Source organism: Molothrus ater, chromosome 1 (assembly GCF_012460135.2).
Source record: "Molothrus ater isolate BHLD 08-10-18 breed brown headed cowbird chromosome 1, BPBGC_Mater_1.1, whole genome shotgun sequence".
Lineage (NCBI taxonomy): Eukaryota > Metazoa > Chordata > Aves > Passeriformes > Icteridae > Molothrus > Molothrus ater.
In genome coordinates, this window is record NC_050478.2 from 7056930 (window position 1) to 7074679 (window position 17750).

The following is a 17750-nucleotide window of genomic DNA, read 5'->3' on the forward strand; positions in this document are numbered from 1 at the left end:
AATTAAAGACACACATTTCCACAATACCACGAACAAATGAATTACATCAAAGAGATGCATTAATTATATTTTTGGCTTTTAATTAATGCCTATTACCACACAACACTGAAGAAAAAGTTCTATTCAGTTCATTTACATCAGAACCCCAGCAATAATTATGTACTGTGACAGAAACAGGAAGTTCTAATTCTCCATCATATTCTTGAGTCCTCAAAATTGAACAACACAGCTGCAAGTAAATTATAACAAAAGGAAACCCAGTGTCAGCAAGGGTCAGGAGATCTCACTAAATTACCACTGACTGTTTAGCTGCTTAATGCTTATGAATCCTACTGCAATTGCAAATGCACAAAGCTGGATTTGCAATTTAATATTTAATGTAATTTTAGGGTTGTGAACAAACTTTAATCACTTGAAAATACAGCTCTCCTCATTAAAAAAAAAAAAAAACAACCAAAAAACCAACCAAGCACCAAGCATAAAAACCGTAACAACAACTGATCCTTGAAAAAGCTCTTTTTCTTTTTTTTCTCTTCTTTTCCAACATCTACCTTTTACAACAACATACTTAGTGGTACCATATAAGTGAAGACAGCAAAAAACTCATCCCATCCAAGACAGCACACATCCAAACCCATCACAGAGCTCTTCCTTCTTAAATCTCATTTAAAACAATCTCTTATAAAACACCAACAGATATTCAGTGTGTTGTGGAACAGTGATCACCAACATCTTCATGATGAAAATTAAATATCTCTGAACAAGGTATTTCTCAAGGAACACACCCTGGAATAATACTAAAACAATATTTATGGAATTTACAAAACCAGCAGAAGTTTATTGTTTTTTATTCAAAATTATTCTACAGAATGCTCTCAACTCTTCACCTACCACTGTGTCAGAGGCAGAATTTGCAATGCCTTCCATTTACTGACTTAATCTTATGCCTTCTAGCACACAGTGACGTGGCAAAAATAACCATTTCAACTCTGTTCAATTCATATATATAGAATAAATACAACACCATTTAACACAGTGTTCTTCCAACACTACCCCACAGAATCCCCATGTAACAGGAAACCAAACTGGCTGGATGCAATCCTGTGCCATGTGCTCTGGGATGACCCTGCCTGAGCAGGGAGGCTGGACCAGATGGCCCATTGTGATCCCTTCCAATCTGACCCATTCTGTGAATCTGCTTCTGCTCCTCTGCACAACTCTCCATTTGGAAAAGTACACACTCTCTTAAAAAATGAATGTTTTCAGCAGAAAGAATAATTTAAAACCCTCACAAAATAAACCTAAACCTATTTCTGTCTGCAATCCAAAGTGATTTAAATACATGCCTTCCACATTGTTAATTTGTCCAATTACATCTTGCTCAAAAAAACCTCACCTGCCTGTAACTGGACATTTAAAAATCTCCCTTTTACACAGTCTAGAGAACATCATTCAACAGCTTTCAGTCCTTCATCAAAAGCCCAGAGTAGGAACTTAAGAGTACTGAATAGAAATTTAAGGCATTAACATATTTCTGCAAACATGATATATACACCTGACTGTACAGTGACCCAGGAAAACCTAACTGCAGCACAACATACACAGATCTCCTAAATTCAATGGAAACAGCAGAAAAACTTCCCAGAACACTCTCTCATACCTTAGGAAGCAAAAATTTTGAACCCTTAGATGACATGTAAAAACTGAAAGAACTGTGCAATATATAAAAAAGCTTTGTTAACACTAAGTCCAGAAAAGCATGAAATCATCAACCTGGAAGTCCCAAAGACTAAAAATAAATTGTGATGAGAAGATGAAACACTAACTTGTCACACTGACACACTTTTTGTATAGAATTTCACCAACAAGAAATGAATACCCTGGATTGGTAAACCATTTTCCCTGGAACACAACACGAACAGAGAGAAAGACGTTGCAGAAAGTGTCAGACTTGAGGATTCTTTCACTTATCAAATTTAATCCTAGTCAAACCACAATGATTTGTACAAGACAGCTCTTGCATGGTATTTCCTAATGTAACAAAACCACAGAATTATTTACCACACCATTAGAAACGTCCATCAAGAAAATATCTGGCAGAGTAAAGGACACAGAGTTGTAGAAGGTTCTTCTCTAAAACTTTAAGAAGTTTTAACACACTTTGAAAGTACCAGCCAAAATAAATGCATATATGAAAAATATATAAAAGGTAAGTTAAATAGCACAGCATTATGTCTATCTGCATTTGTAGCAGATGAAAACACAACAAATTTTCTTCTAGTCTGCTGTAACCATGAGCCAAAAGAAACTCTCACCAGAAAAGCTTTACGATGACTTTTTCCTTATTTACCAGAGCATTAATTCCTTGAAGAAATAAACTACACAGTCAGGAGAATCAATGCATTTTATAAGAAACAGGTGACTTTGATGAATTATACTGCAATTTAATAAACACAGAATGGAACAGTGCATGTGCTTACCTGTCTGGATCTGGGTCTCCCAGGGGAAAACTTGCGCTTGGTGATGGCTGGTTTGCCCATGCCGATTTTTGGAGTGACTGATATGTAGGTGGTTGGGAGAGCACTCCCAGCAGCTGGGGGCAGCACTGGGGGCTGACTGTGCTGCACATCTCGTGCAGAATGCAAGTCTAGAGAAACATCTGGTGAGGAAGACACGTTTGTCTTGTTTAGATTAAGTGATGGGGGAAGCGAGGGGCAAGTCTCAGCTGGTGGTTTTATGGGTTTGTCTCTGACTGGTGAACTATTTGCAACACCTCCATGTGAAGCAGTAGTTTCTACTTCCAGAAGAGCTGGTGCTTCTGATTTTTCATGGGTTTCTTCCTTTTCTACATCTTTCTGCACTTTTATTATTTCCAGTTGTTGTTCTATGGTGACAGAAATATCTCCTTTTCTTTCAGTCTCCAGAATTTCTGGTGTCACAGTCATGGTCTCAGGTACTGAGCACAGAGACCGAGAGTCTGCTGTGGACACTTCTGATACCTCCACACCACCCTGAGGCAGCTGTGTCTCTTCAGCTTGTTTGTCCAACTCCTGCTGTGCTACAGCTTGAACACCTTCTACCACTTCCATCATTTTCTCACTCTGACTGTCACCAGATGCTGGTGTCTTTTTAGGAGATATTTCCATTTCAGCTGAATTGATTTCAACAGAGACTTCTGCTTCCAGTTGTGTGGTCTTTTCTCCTGGTGATATGCCTGTAATTAAGTACAACCATATTAAAGGCTCACTGTGAAAAAGAAAAAGACTTCTGGTGCTCTGATCAACAAGTATACTTGGTACACATCATGCAGGCCAACACATATCACTTTACTTCAGTGAATTTAATATCTAGCTTAAAATATACTTCACTAACATCTTTCTTTGTACCTATTTTTACAGTAGTCTATATTTTTAGTTCTTTTTCTTCCCTAAAAACACAGCAGAGTAAATTAAAAGAAAATAGACCCAAGATTCATTTTTAAGGAACTGAACACACATTTCCAGGTAGGCAGTCAAAAGTAATTTCTTCTTTTTAATTTCTGTGTTCGAAGATGCATGCTATCATAAATGAATGTATTTTAAGCTACTGTCATAACACTTCCAAAAAGCTAAGAACAGGACAAGTACAAATAAAAAACATTTTCCTTCTCAAACTCTTTCAGACTTTAGGAAATCAACTGAAATGAAAACAGCTGCTGCTGGTTTAATTTAAGTTCCTAATATATTATGAATTTCTTTCAAAAATATTTATCTAGCCCTCCCTTGAACCAAATCAAGAACTTTCATCCATAACTTTCTTCATCAAGGCGTTCCAGAGTTTTTGTTCCACTCTATAAAGAACCACATTCTTTCCTCTGAATTTGGCTTCTCACACCTTCCTTTGATGGGCCCTGATTCTCTTACAGGCCATTTATTTCTATTACACTTGCACTCTTCTTAAACTCACACTGCTACAACTTCCTCACCCACTAAGTTCATAGACAGCATTTTATTCTGAATATTTCTTCACAATTTAAATCAGGGCCCTTTTAGCACTGTGATGCAGAACCGAGTGATCACAGCTAATCTGAAAAGTTGGTGGTTTTTTTTACTTTGTCTTTAAATACAAGTTTCTTGTATCCCCTTACAGCAGCCATTGTCCAACATCTGAATGGGACATCCTGCCAAGTTCTTTACCCTTGATATTGGTCACTAGCACACCCAGTGGATTTGACCCTTCTTTAGCTGCTCCTCCCTGTGCATCTGATAAGATGCAGTTTCTCCCAAAACAGAAATGATCAGCTGCTGCAACCCTGTCAAAGATCATCTTTTACTTACAAAGGGAAAAAAAAAAAAAAAACCAAAAAAATCCTCCAGAAAACCCTTAACCAAGGATGCCTGTGGAGTTACAACCATAAGAGAAAGTGTGAGTGACAGTACTTGAATAGCAACAAGTCATTGGGTTTTACAATAAACTTCCAGCATACAAAGCATTCAACTATTTTTCCAGCTTGGAAAAAGCCAGTCACAACAAAAAAGTAAAACCAACAAACAAAAGTAAAGCAACACAAGTATTCTGAAGTCTGTCTTCCCTTTCAGTAAAACACTTCTTTTCATCAAGCAAAGAAGTTAATACTCTTGCTTGAGAGCTCAGATGGAACTGTTGCAATGTGTCTCCTACTGCTTTCTAGGTGCTCTTTCCTCTTGCATTTATAATGCACTGCAAGCCTTAGTGACTGGAAGAAGGTTCTGAACTGGTGTTTTCTCAGAGTGCAGAACTCTTTCTTACCTTCTGAAACACATCCAACAGCTGATTCCTGATCAAGGCCATCACCTGTAATGGGTTGTTCCTGAAATGCCATATCGTCTCCAGCACTTTCCATTTCCATTTCATTTGTACAAGCTTAAGGAGAAGCAAAGCAGTTATTAAAATTGCTGTGTTTATTCTACTACTTTGGCATCAGCAACTGCTGTCACTGTTTGACCTTTTGGCTACAGAGAGACTGATATTTAATGATGACAGGATTTAGGACAAGTCAGGTCAGTGAGAAGGTTAAGGAGACTACACAGTATTCCTTAAAAATTAAGAATATTTTACTCATTAACACTGAAGCTTTCAGATGTCTGTAAGGCAACTGCATACACCTAATAGTGAAAATATGCACACAGTCACAGACTTCTGCACAGCCTGAGCAATACAAGAAAGAATTTTCTTAAATTCCAAGTCTATAAAATTCAACAGAACCAGCAGCATGAAGGCTTCAAATTTGTATACAAATACTACAGTGGATTATGGCATAGATATAAAATTCCATCTACCATCAGCACTGGCAACACTGATTTTCCCCTTATGTATTCAACAACATACTGAAAACTGAATTTTGCCACTTGACAACTAAGATATCTTAATCTTTGCATGGAAAAGGCAAAGACTGAATGTTCTTTTGGCTGACAGGATCATTATAGAGCACAGAAACAGGAATTTATTTGTTTCCCCTTGTGTAAAAGCTCTTTCAGTTAAGGAAATTCATTAAAATGCACTAGATGAAGTATGGAAAACAAAGTATATAGCAAGCATTAACTTGAAGAGAACTGATCCTCCATGGATGTTAGCACAAAAACAAAAGGGAAACAAACACAGCTTTCTGCATCAAGACAGTCTTTTTTAAGTTGAAAAAGCCCACAACTATTAGGTGATCTACTTTTAGCGCCTTAAAAGCTGCTCTCAGACTGTGAACTTTAAAGTGATATTTTAACTCTGAGGAAATGGTAATTTAGATTGGCTCCAAATCTGATTTTAAAGTACAGAAGTGCTCTCCTGGGTATAAAACCCTGCATGGCTCTACTGATGTAATAGCTCCAGATTACACCCAGCAGGTGAGATGACAGTCCTGTTCTTCCTTGGGGACAAGAGCATGCTTGTCAACGTTTCTACTAGCTAGAAATCCAACACAAGCATTGCTTAAAACTTCAGCATTCCTTCAGATTAACCTGCTACCTACTCAAAAAGGGTTTTTGTAGGAGACTGGGAGTTGTGCCAGTGTATGTTCTGTTTTGGACATCTTCAAAATGCTCTAAGAACTGCCTGGGAGCCTACAGCCTCTCCTAAGCTTTCAGAAGGGAAATGCTCTGCAGAGGCTGAAGTGGTCACTCTTCCTAACCTGGAGGCTGTGTTCACTGACAGAGTGAACTCACTCACAGGCACTTCCCTCCTGTCACTGCCCTTCCTCCAGGAGCACCTTTTCCATCATGTCTTTACTGCTCACAAAAGGTAATGTACAGGCTAACATCAAAGGGATGACTTGTTTATACAGAACATCAGTTTGAACACAAACATTAGGGTTTTGTTGTAGCCCAACACTTCCCCTTACCTGCCAAAATTTACCAGGCTTTCAAAACCACAGACACTTATGGATAACAGAAGATCAGTGCACAAGCACTGCTGCAAGCCCAAAACTGGCACATAGCAGTGGCTGTGCAGGTAATGTGTTACATTTAACTTGCTTCTAAATGTAACCACAGCTGTGCTTCTCCAGGGACATTGGGCCTGGATCAGTGTAGGTGCTTGAAATACACAAAAGCATTTAGTTTTGAGTTTATAACACGGCTCTTGTGGATGAACCACTGGGCTCAGATCAGCAGATCCAAGTTCTCCCTGTGCTTCCTTACTGTTACTGACTTATTTTTTAAAACATACTTTACACTTCTCTACAACTTTCCACCTTCTGCTTGATTTGTCCACTTAAGACAAGAATGTCTCAGAAACAAGATGACTGATCATACATTTCTTTGAAAAAGGACACCTATTAAAAGCTGTCTAGTTCAATAAACACCTGTCCCTTGAACACAGTCCAGCTCTCACTGCTCTGTCCTTCCTGGATAAAGTGAGAACAGGCACTATGAGACTGACCAGCAGCTAGAGAGAAACAGGAGAACTGAATGTCTCCAAAAATATCTACCAGGCAAAAATGAGTGAAACAGCCAGGCTGTCAAATGAATACATTTATGAACTGTACCACATCCAAAATAAATTAGTGAAGTTTACAGCTACAGCCTGAGAGGCTGGAGCTGGAATGTTGAGAGCCACAATTATGGTGCTCACCAGCCCATGTTTGTACCCAGGATCCTGAAGCCAGAAAGAGAAACCACCCATGGACTGCCTGAGCAGCTGCTGTTAAATAGAGAAGGGATGAAATTCTCTACTCTCACAGAGTAGAATTTGTGTAGCTGGTTCACAAAAAGACTTGGTGAGACTACAGATATTACATCTGATGTTAGCATTGTGGAGCTGTGAAGTTTAAGTTTGATTACCTGTTATACTGTCAGGTTCAGGAATGAGTTCAGAAGTGTTCATTACATCACATGACTGAGTCTGATCCCCTTCTCCTTGTCTACAAAGAGTGCAGATGTAGTCTTTCAATTGAGACTCCAATTCACTACCTGGAGACCTGTCACAATCTATGTGAATCCATCTGGGGAGATTAATTTATTGTCATTTAATTTATTGTGACTGTGATTTTAGTAATGAAAATATAAAGCATCATAGTAAAAACCCATTAAAAATAGCACTATTTCCCATTCCTATGGGGAAATAGAGATTTTCAACTAATGCTTGATGATTATGGACAACCTTAAAGGAATAAGCATGATATGTCAGCATGTCAAACAGTGAACAAACTTAAACATGAAGACCTAAATTGTCCCTAAAGCCAGTCAGACTCCACAAGATGTGGAGCATCATCATGATGCTGCACAGTGATATACAATATTATTGAATAAGAACATAGCTTACATTCTTAAAAAGTTCCAAGTACTGTATTTCTAGGTTTTTTAAATTACTGAAATAGTAAAAGACATAAAATTAAACAGAAAACATAAACTTGAAAATTAAAAAAAAAACCAAAACCACCTAGATCACTGCAAACATGACTCTTTAAACTTTAGGACAATGACTTTTTCACCCTGCTTCCTCACAAAATAGGTTAAATTCAATAGGCAGCAGCAGCTTGCAGAAAGTAACTGCCAGGTACCCTCAAGTAACTCCCAATTAATACTTATTTGCTAAGATTAAAACAAAGCTGTCTGCTATTGTTCATTGTATTTAGGGATGAAGGATCAAGGAGCTGCCCAAGATCCTGTGGCACTGTACATCAAACACATTGTACATCCTTCCCAGAAACCCATCAGTGTCACACAGCTCATCATAAGCTTTATGCACTTCAGTACAAATTAACAAAAGCTGGATACTTACCTTTTGCACATATGACAATGCAACATATCTTTCTGGAAGTCTTGGAGGCACAGTTTTTCACAGAAAGGACAAGATAAGTTGTCTTGCTGTTGGTAACAACTGTCACATACCAAACAATTATGGTGCCACTGACAACTTGTTCGTGTGCCACACTCAGCACATACTCTACAGTTCTAGAGATCACAAGAATTTAGTAGTTAATTATGATATTTCACAACATGACAGAACTGCCATTAACTGACATATTCCTGATTTGAATTAAATTTAATAGCTTTTGTCCCTGATAACACAAAGATCTGATAGCAGAGCATGAATAAACTGCACAATAGCAAGAAGTTTCCTGACACTACTCTTGGCTTGAAAGGAGTATTTATGAGATCAAACTTTTTTATTGCTACTCTCAGCTACATTATGACTGCCACAAATTGATGTAACATTACATAAATCTCATATACAAGGACTTCCCACTGCAATTACTTACAAAGTTACTGATAAAACAACAAATTCATCCTGCCTTCCTCAAATGCAAAGGAACCCACAAGCTGCAGAACTGTTTTGGTAAGCAAGGAGGAGTTGAATATCAAGAGATTTCAAGTATGGATTCCATACACTACTATATAACTTTGAGTTTACATTTTTGTTCCCATTGTATCACGAGAGCAGCTGTTATTAACTGCAGGTTATCCTGCACCTGGATCCTACACTCCTTTCCCTATGGAGCTGATTTACTGTCCTACATAGGCTGCCTCAGCCACAGCACTGACAGCTCCCCCCACAGAGCAGCTGTAGAGCCACAGGATTTATGTCCAAGTGGGATTCCTTCAGAAATTACAAATTATATTACATAGCAACAGCAATCCACAATACACCTGGAACAGCATAGTGTGGACAACAAAGTTTGGGCTCTTATAAATGACCAGGAGTTACTCTGAAACCCTTCCACTTACTTTACATTTCCAACCATTTGTTGGTACAGCATCCATAACTGGCTGTAGACAGAAAGTGTGGTAGCCTTTGTCACATGTATCACACACCAGCATCTTGTTGTCTTCCCCAGAGTGTCTAAGGAAAGCAACAAGTGATCAAAAATTACTTCAATAAGCAGCAACAAAATATCTGTTTCAAGAAAAGTCTAAACAGGAAGACACAGGTGTGCACATAAAAATATACAAACACTACTTACAAATATCTCCAGAGACAATGCTTTCAAATTCATTTTTAAATACAAGTGCATACAACTATGTTTATTCACCAAGAGCTGCCTGTGCAACCATTCTGGACACCAGATATTGGCCCACTTTCACTTATACATGTGTAGATGGATTTGATGGCCTTTCTGTACTGAAATCAGTTCAAAATCTGCAATATACATTTTATTTCTTTCTGAAGAAAACAGCCAATTGTACTTGTTTCTGCAGTCTGACTGTAATTTTTCCAAAGGAAAAAAGGAGCCATCAAGTCTGACTACTGGAGCTCCTACAATCTCAGACAATATGACTGCAAGAGCAAAACAAACATTAAAGAAGATATTTCAATTTTTTCTACAATGATGTATTACAGAGCTCCACCACAGATTCCAGTGATAAAATAAATTTGCTGAGAACAAGACAAATAGTTTGGTAATATCTAAAGGCACTGTGTTCTGCCTTCGTTTAAATAAATTAATGCAGTAAGTAAACATGCAACAAGATCTGCCTAGATAAAGCCTTGCAGTACATGGCATTATACATGCTAGATACTACCTCATTACGTGGGAGACCTGGTGCTTTAAAAAGCCCTCTCTTTGCATGAAGATATGCTTAAAACGCTGTTCTTCCAATAATGGTGAAGAACTTCCATACCACATCAAGTAATTACAGAATCAAAGAATGGTTTGAGTTGGAAGGGACTTTAAAGACCATACAGTTCCATGGGCAGTGACACCTCCCACTAGCCCAGGCTGCTCAAAGCCCATCCTGAACACTTCCAGGGTAAGGCATCCCTGGTTTCTGTGTTCTGAGTGCCCCTCTGCCCAGTCTGTACTTGTGCTTGGAACTGCCCCAGTCCAGGTGCAGAAGGTTGCATTTGGTTCAAGTTCACAAGGTTCACACAGCCCCACCTCTCCAGCCTGCCCAGGTCCCTCTGGATGGGGTCCCTTCCCTTCAGCATCAACTGTCCCACACAGCTTGGTGTCAGTGGCAAACCTGCTGAGGGTGCCCTCGACCCCACTGCCCATGTCAGAACAAAGATGTTTATACCAGCACCAGCCCCAGTTCTGACCCCTGAGGAACAACACTCATCACTGGTCTCCACTCAGTTCCTGACCCCAGCTCTTGAATCCATGGGTGCTCCATCTGTGAAATCCATTTCTCTCCAGTTTAGAGGCAAGGATAGTGCACTGGACAGTGCTGAACACTTTGCACAAGTCCAGGTAGGTGACATCAGTTGCTCTTCCTCCACAAACTCTGCAACCCCATCAGAGCAGGCGCCAAATTTTTCAGGCACTGTCTGCCCTCAATGAAGTCATGGTGTCTGTCACCATCACCTCCTTATGTCCCATGTGTCTCAGCACAGTTTCCAGGAGGATCTGCTCCATGACCCTGGTAGGCAGGCAGGTGAGATTGACTGGCCTGTGGTTCCCCAGATCTTCCTTATTCCCCTTTGTAAAAACTGGGTCTGTGTTTCTCCTTTTCCAGTCAGTGGGAACTTCACCAGACTGCCAAAACTTCTAAAGTATGATGGATGGTGGCTTAGCCATTTCATCCACCAGTTCCCTCAGAACCCATGTGGTCCCATGGACTGGCTGTGAACATACCTCATTTTCTCTGCTTTTCCACTAAAGAGAAGATTTGTTAGCAGATGCTGTAATTACCCAATACAACATTTTCAGGGATATTTTTTAGAACATTCTTTTCTATTCTAGCTTCATTGCTGAGATTTGCTATCTGCAGTGCATGATCAGGGAACACCTGTTTTTTTGCAGTGGGTTGAGTGAATGCTAGCAAATACCAAGTGTTCTGCTTGGAAAACAGGAAAGCATTGACTGATCAGACACATGAAGCAGTAGCAGAGTGGGTTTTTTCCTTCATAGTGTCCCAGCTGATCTGACTAAAGCTGAACAAAACTCATTTCTTTTCCAGTAAGTCCTTTTAAAAAACAAGCAAGCAAAAGAACCCTGCAGTGCCCATCAGATTAAGTTATAAGAGAACAAGCCCACAAGCAGACAGGATTTTCTAAGTGAACCCTTACAGTGCCACAGCAACTAAGTTTCATTGTCTGGTGCAACTACTCAAACAGGGCCACTCATGTCACTTTGTTTCTCTGCTCAACTAAGGCACGGTTTTGTTTTCATAATGATTCTTTATCTGCCTCTGAAAGACATGAAATGAGAGGGCCTAATGCAGGAGACCTGCCCAGAGTGTAGGTACAGGCACAACTGAACTGTCAGCTGAGTAAAAGCACAGGTTCTTAGACTGTGAAGACACTACAGTAAAATTATTTATTTGGTAAATTTGAGAAAAAACCCTCCTGTATATAAAAGGAGGAAAAAAATCAGAATGTTTTGCTGCTTTCCAGAACCTGCCATGATAATGATAATAACTCTAGGGGTAAAACATACAGGACTTTCAGCTCAGCTCTTTTAGAACAAAGCTTCCAATACAAGGGTTTGCTCAGCTACTTAATACAACAGAAAAGATGGGGAAATAATCTACACTTTTTGGAAAAAAACCCCAAACATTTAATGAAATATGCATTTCAAAACCACAGCACATAAATCTCACACCATCCTCCTCCATGTCCTGTAAGTCTCACTTACTTGCAGTTCTGGCACACTTTGCAATCAGGACACTGCCAACCTGCTCTTTTTAAAGGTGTGACTTGAATGTCCAGGCACATCCCATGGTAGTGCTGGCCACAGGTAGTACAAAAAAGTTGATCTAAGAGGTCTCCAGGGCTGTCGCACACTGCACAATTTGCTTCTTCCTTTGCTAAAAAGAAATATTTTTTTCAATTACTATTTTGTTCAAAATTATGAACAATTCAACGAACTCAAAAAATTACTTAGTAGTTCTTATGCATAGAAAACTTGACCATACTCATGAAATTCAAATTTAATTAATATATTTAATAGCTAGTACTTTAATTCAATTTTCTCAACTAATCTTCTCATAACAAAAGTAAATTCATTTTAAACTTTAATGAAGTCTTACAAAAGAAACAGTTTTATTCTCCTCGAGATAAAGCTGAGAGCTTCGGAACCAACTCCTCTGTGGAACAAGTACAAAATAAAGAGACCTAAATCTAAGAGACCTACATCTATTATTTAGCTGAAGTGTTTGCAAGAAGGTTGCTCTAACTTGAGTTAGGACAAGCAAGTCTATCAACTGAACTAAAACCTGACAGAGGACAAGGTTTACCAGTAATCCTCTTCCTTGTTCTGTCATTAAAAGAAAAACACTTTGCTGTGCAGGACTGCTGGTCTTTAAAAACAGAAGAGTATGAACTCACATCTTTTCTATCCCTGAATACACATGAATTCTTGGGTATGTGAACTGTGACAGTGCATGTAAACTAATTCATTCTTAAGCTGATCCTGTTTTTTATAAAACCTGGTACTAATTGTGTCATTTGAACACTGTGTACTTACATCTTTCAGGAGCCTGATCAATGTGGTCTGGACAAAGGAGGGACAAGTTACTGAAATCCTGAAATGTGCCTGCTCCAGCAGCACAGGGGTAATGGTACATCTGGGTACATTTCTCTTCACAGCATTTGATAGTGGCTCCAAGGTGCTTACAAAATGCACATCGCTGAAAAACAAACAGAACAAGTCATTTAAAAATTCCTTTTTCTTGTAATTTTTTAGCCTGATCTGTCCCCCCCCTCCATTCATTTAGCAGATGAACACCTTGGCCAGTAGGAGGTAGTGAATACTGAGAAGGAAATTAGTGGGTAGTGTTGTCTTTCAGTGGCACTCCCAAACACAGTGAGCTCTAAACACACTCTGACAATTAAAATTCTTCTTGTCACAGAAAAGCATTTCCATTCTATGTTATCTAACTTGAGCTATGCCTTCAGTAATGGGGCTTGGAGACTTATTCTGAAAATAAAGGCAGATGACACCATGCTGTCGATAGGTTATGACTAAAAACCACATGGCTCTGTAAGCTGAAATGTAAAACCACAGACACTGTAATCAGAAATGCAAATGGAACTCAAGTATGATGTTCTCCCAGAAATCTTACTGGCATTATACAATTCTCTCTGGGACGATAATGCATTACATAACCTTGCACTTTCTTCTCATCTTGCCTTTCAAGACTACACAAATATCACCACTGAACTTTGAGAAGCCATAAATAAGCACAATTATTATTAGGCACCAGAGAAATAATTTCTCAGAAAGAACTACGCAATGATCCTCCAGTTCTCCAGTCAAGAGAGAGCAGAGTCTATCAGTCTGCTTGTAAAAAATCACCCACACCTTTCTGATTCAGTTAATCAGTCTTTTTTCTTTCTCAGATTCATTACAGTCCCTGAAGCACTGTAACATCCTTTTGCACTTTTTCACCAAGGCAACGATAATTTTTAAGGCACAGCACCGTAAGATTTTGAGTAAACTTAAGAAAAAACAGGTCAGCAGCTCACAGGAAGGTATACATAATATACAGCAACAACTGAGCTCAGGGACTCTCATTTTTCACAATAAAAATACAACACTAACACTGCTGTGTTTGATTACTAGCTGAAGTGTCAAGTAACATCCAAATACAAACATAAACCAAATCAAAGAAAAGTTATGTACTGCATCTGCTTAATTCTTCAAATACAGACAATATTTATTCCCATAATTCTTCTCTGTTTCAAAGCCTGGCATGAAATTAGGCATGAAATAGTGCTACAAGTCCATAGATATCAAAACCAGCCCTATGAAAATACAAATCACAAAGCTGTGTCAACAGCTACCTTGATATTCTTTAAAACCAGATGAAATGAACATCTTCAGAAAAATATCTGCCAGCACCAAAACTCATGGACAAGAGACAGAAAAAATATTAGTGTATGCTAAATAGAACTGCAGTGTCAAGAGAGAAAATGCTTTGGCAAAGAAATGAAAGGGGATCACCAAGGAGAACTACTGCCAAGTTTGTGGGCTACAATGGTAAGTCTGTCCTGTGACTTGCAGGACATCATCAGCTCTACCCATGTCTGACACCTGCTGATGTGCAGGTAAGGGAGAGGAGAGGAGAGGAGAGGAGAGGAGAGGAGAGGAGAGGAGAGGAGAGGAGAGGAGAGGAGAGGAGAGGAGAGGAGAGGAGAGGAGAGGAGAGGAGAGGAGAGGAGAGGAGAGGAGAGGAGAGGAGAGGAGAGGAGAGGAGAGGAGAGGAGAGGAGAGGAGAGGAGAGGAGAGGAGAGGAGAGGAGAGGAACAAGATAAGCAAATAATAACATGAAGCTCTTGAAGGAGAGCAAGGCAGCAGCAAAGGCAATTACATTTATGGACTGCCAACAAAACCAAAATACTACAAGAAACTCCTTTTAGGAAATGCTACCTTCAGTGAGCACTTGCTGAGGATGCTGCACAAGGTAAATCCTGAACTTAGATGTAAAACCATGAAAATACAGCCCAAAGCCTCCAACAACAAGAACTGCAGCTCCACTCTGACCCACACACAACCAGTGTCCTACTTTGTCCTTGATGTTCTGAAAACCTATGGAGATGGACCAGGTTTAGCTAAGACACAACTCTTACAGGCCACATTTTTCAAAGATTTACTCAGTAGAGAAAAAATAGAAAGGGGAACTTGGGAGGAACTAAGGTCCAAAGTGTATCTCTCAAAAAAGTATTCAACATGACTTTGCTGGATCCCATCATTGACCCTCAGTAGCTATTTAATCAGGAAAAGAAAATTATGAAAGAACTGAAAAAACACTAAAATAATCCACCATTTATTAAAAGCTAGGAATAATGGAATAAAATAGCAATACAAATGGCATTTTTAAATACCACATCTGTTTTTCAAAACCACCAATCAACCATGGTACGTAGCAAGTACAAAATCAGAATGTAACTTTTCCCAAATGTTCTATGAATAAATGAAGAAATTATTGAAAATTAGGAAACTACAGGATTACTAAAAAACCTTGAAAAATGTTGATGGTGTTTTAAGGAACCACATAAAGATGCTGGAAGAAAAATGGAAACCCAAGTTACATGTAATTGAACCCTTCAAACCCATCTGCTAAACTGCACTGGCAATGAAAAGCATTTGGCAGATAAGTGAAACACACTTTGAAAACAATGTGGTATGTATCATCTAAAGCAAATAAAAAGCACAGAATATCAACATTTGCAGAATTTGTAAGAGAGATAAAGCAGTCTGAAGAAACTAATGCCCAAAGGGATTTTTTTGGCAGCAGATGTTGGTGAGAAGAGTTACTTTTCCAGCACTAGAAGCCAACACTCCTCTGAAGCAAGGCCCCATGCTATGACCCCAAAAGAACAGCAGAAATGTATTAAATTAAACAAAAATATTAAAAGCTCTGCTAAATAAAATCAGTAACAAATACTACTTTACTACTGCTAAAACATGGCACCATGACAGCAGGAGATGGAATGAAGCAATCAATCATGTTGCCCATGAGATGCATGCCCATATGAGGACAGTCCCAAAGCCAGGGACAGGCTGGAGTCTCCAGTTTCATTAGCATGAGCACAAAATAAGGTGTTATGGGAAGGGGCTGGAAGCTGAATTTGAAGGGCAGGTGTTGGAAAATGGTAATCTGTCAAGGTAAGACAAACACTGTTTTGTTTATGGATCAAATAATTTTACATTCCTGTTCTACAGGAAAAAAACCCCAACTTTATAAGGTGTCAGAAAGCTGGAGAGATAGTTTATTACTTATTCATAGTACACTCAAGGAAATAAACTAAAGCAGAGCTAGCAGACTATTTTCCTACTCAGGAAGTCCTTCAGTGGTTACCAACTGTTCCCTTCAGCAAGTTCCTTGTGCACTTGTCCATTGCAAGAAAGCTCTGAGTCCATCCCTACTTGTGCAACTTCTTACTACTGTGATTTCCATCATTTAAAACTATCCACTCCTCTTTCTACTTGATAATTTTTACTTTTTTATTTTTACATCTGCTTTTTCAGACAGAAAAGGAACTGATTTTGGAAAGCAAAAGCTATGCCATCTTTAAAATTTGATTTAAGAATTCCCTTTATTTACTAATCCCACAGGCTCAAATATGACATTGTTGTACAAATACAGTGGAAGAACTAAGTGAACCAACAGAAAACAAAACCTGATTAATCACTTCTCTGTATTCTAGCTCTATGGGAGAGCATCCTCCATGAAATAAGAGTGGCAGAAACCACAGAAGATTTCCAGGAAGACAAAAACTCAAAAACCTCCTTGCTACAACCGTAATTGCACCAAAACCAGCTGAACAAAAATGTTAATTCTGCCTTGTTCAGCTCAGCTGATGTCACAAATCCTACTGGCTTTACTGGAAACAGATGGCCAAAGTGGAAAATGGTGACAAGAGCAGCAGCTTTTTGTTTACGTATTTCTAACCTTCCTGCTGCTCCATACTTTAGGGTACTCCAAAATCCTGCTCAAATTATAAAAAGATGCCTGTAAGACATGTAAGAGTTTATCCAGATAGCACCAAGAACTAATCAGAGGTCATGTTTTATCATTACTTTATTGCCCTTAGAATTATTTTAAAGTATTACTCAGCAACCAGACAAGTAACAACCCTTAGAAGGCAGATATTAAAGAAAGGCTAAAATACAGTCTTTGAGTAAGTACTTTGCAACTTGGTTAGTGTCCTAAACCTAAATGTTAGTACTGTGAATTGCAAAATGTTCTTAAGCAAATTACAAGTTTTTCACTGATTATGAACTTTTTCTTTTTTTAAAGATCAGGTGACACAATGTATGAGAACAATAAGAACTTTTAATTTTATGACAGTGTACCAAAAATACACACAAGCCATCTGTCCTTGGTTAAACAATTTAATGTATTACCTGTAAGAGCAAATTTCCAACAGTTTAGCTCTAGGGAAATGCTGTCACATAAACCTGTGACTGAAGAGAACTGGACCTTAACAACCTGTCATTAATGAGAGCATGAAGAAGTTTTTATACAAACAGTGATTAACGAAGTATGTTCTGATGATCTTCATTGGTTACTCCATCATCTAGAAAGAGCTTTATATTGCTTGCAGACACTAATGACCATTAGCACCTCTCATGTCAAATACACTGGTTTAAGTACCATAAAGCACTAAAGAGCACAATGCAGTAAAATGGCAACATAAAAACAATTAATGGCTTTCGACTGAACTACTGATTAGAAGTACTAAACAGAACACCTTTCCAGGAGTACTGGAAATTACCTTCTAGCTTTTTAATTTTATGTGACTCATGTCACAAATTTGGAAATTACTTCAATTTATAACAAGCAAGTCAATCAGAGATCAGTTACTCCTCTTCCTCAAACCTTAACAAAGTGACTCAATACATGCAATCAAGG

The 17750-nt window shown here is 38.7% G+C and overlaps 1 protein-coding gene across 1 annotated transcript in view; it reads right to left on the reverse strand.

Annotated features, from left to right (window-relative positions):
- The window catches only part of KMT2C (lysine methyltransferase 2C), a 189246-nt gene that overhangs the window by 74321 nt on the left and 97175 nt on the right, over positions 1-17750 (reverse strand). Inside the window, exons 8-14 of the mRNA XM_054514634.1 lie at positions 12857-13019; positions 12026-12197; positions 9177-9291; positions 8230-8402; positions 7290-7450; positions 4768-4881; positions 2481-3214 (exon numbers count right to left, since the gene is read on the reverse strand). Coding sequence (XP_054370609.1) covers positions 2481-3214; positions 4768-4881; positions 7290-7450; positions 8230-8402; positions 9177-9291; positions 12026-12197; positions 12857-13019 — 1632 coding nt within the window. The remainder of the gene's footprint in view (positions 1-2480; positions 3215-4767; positions 4882-7289; positions 7451-8229; positions 8403-9176; positions 9292-12025; positions 12198-12856; positions 13020-17750) is intronic.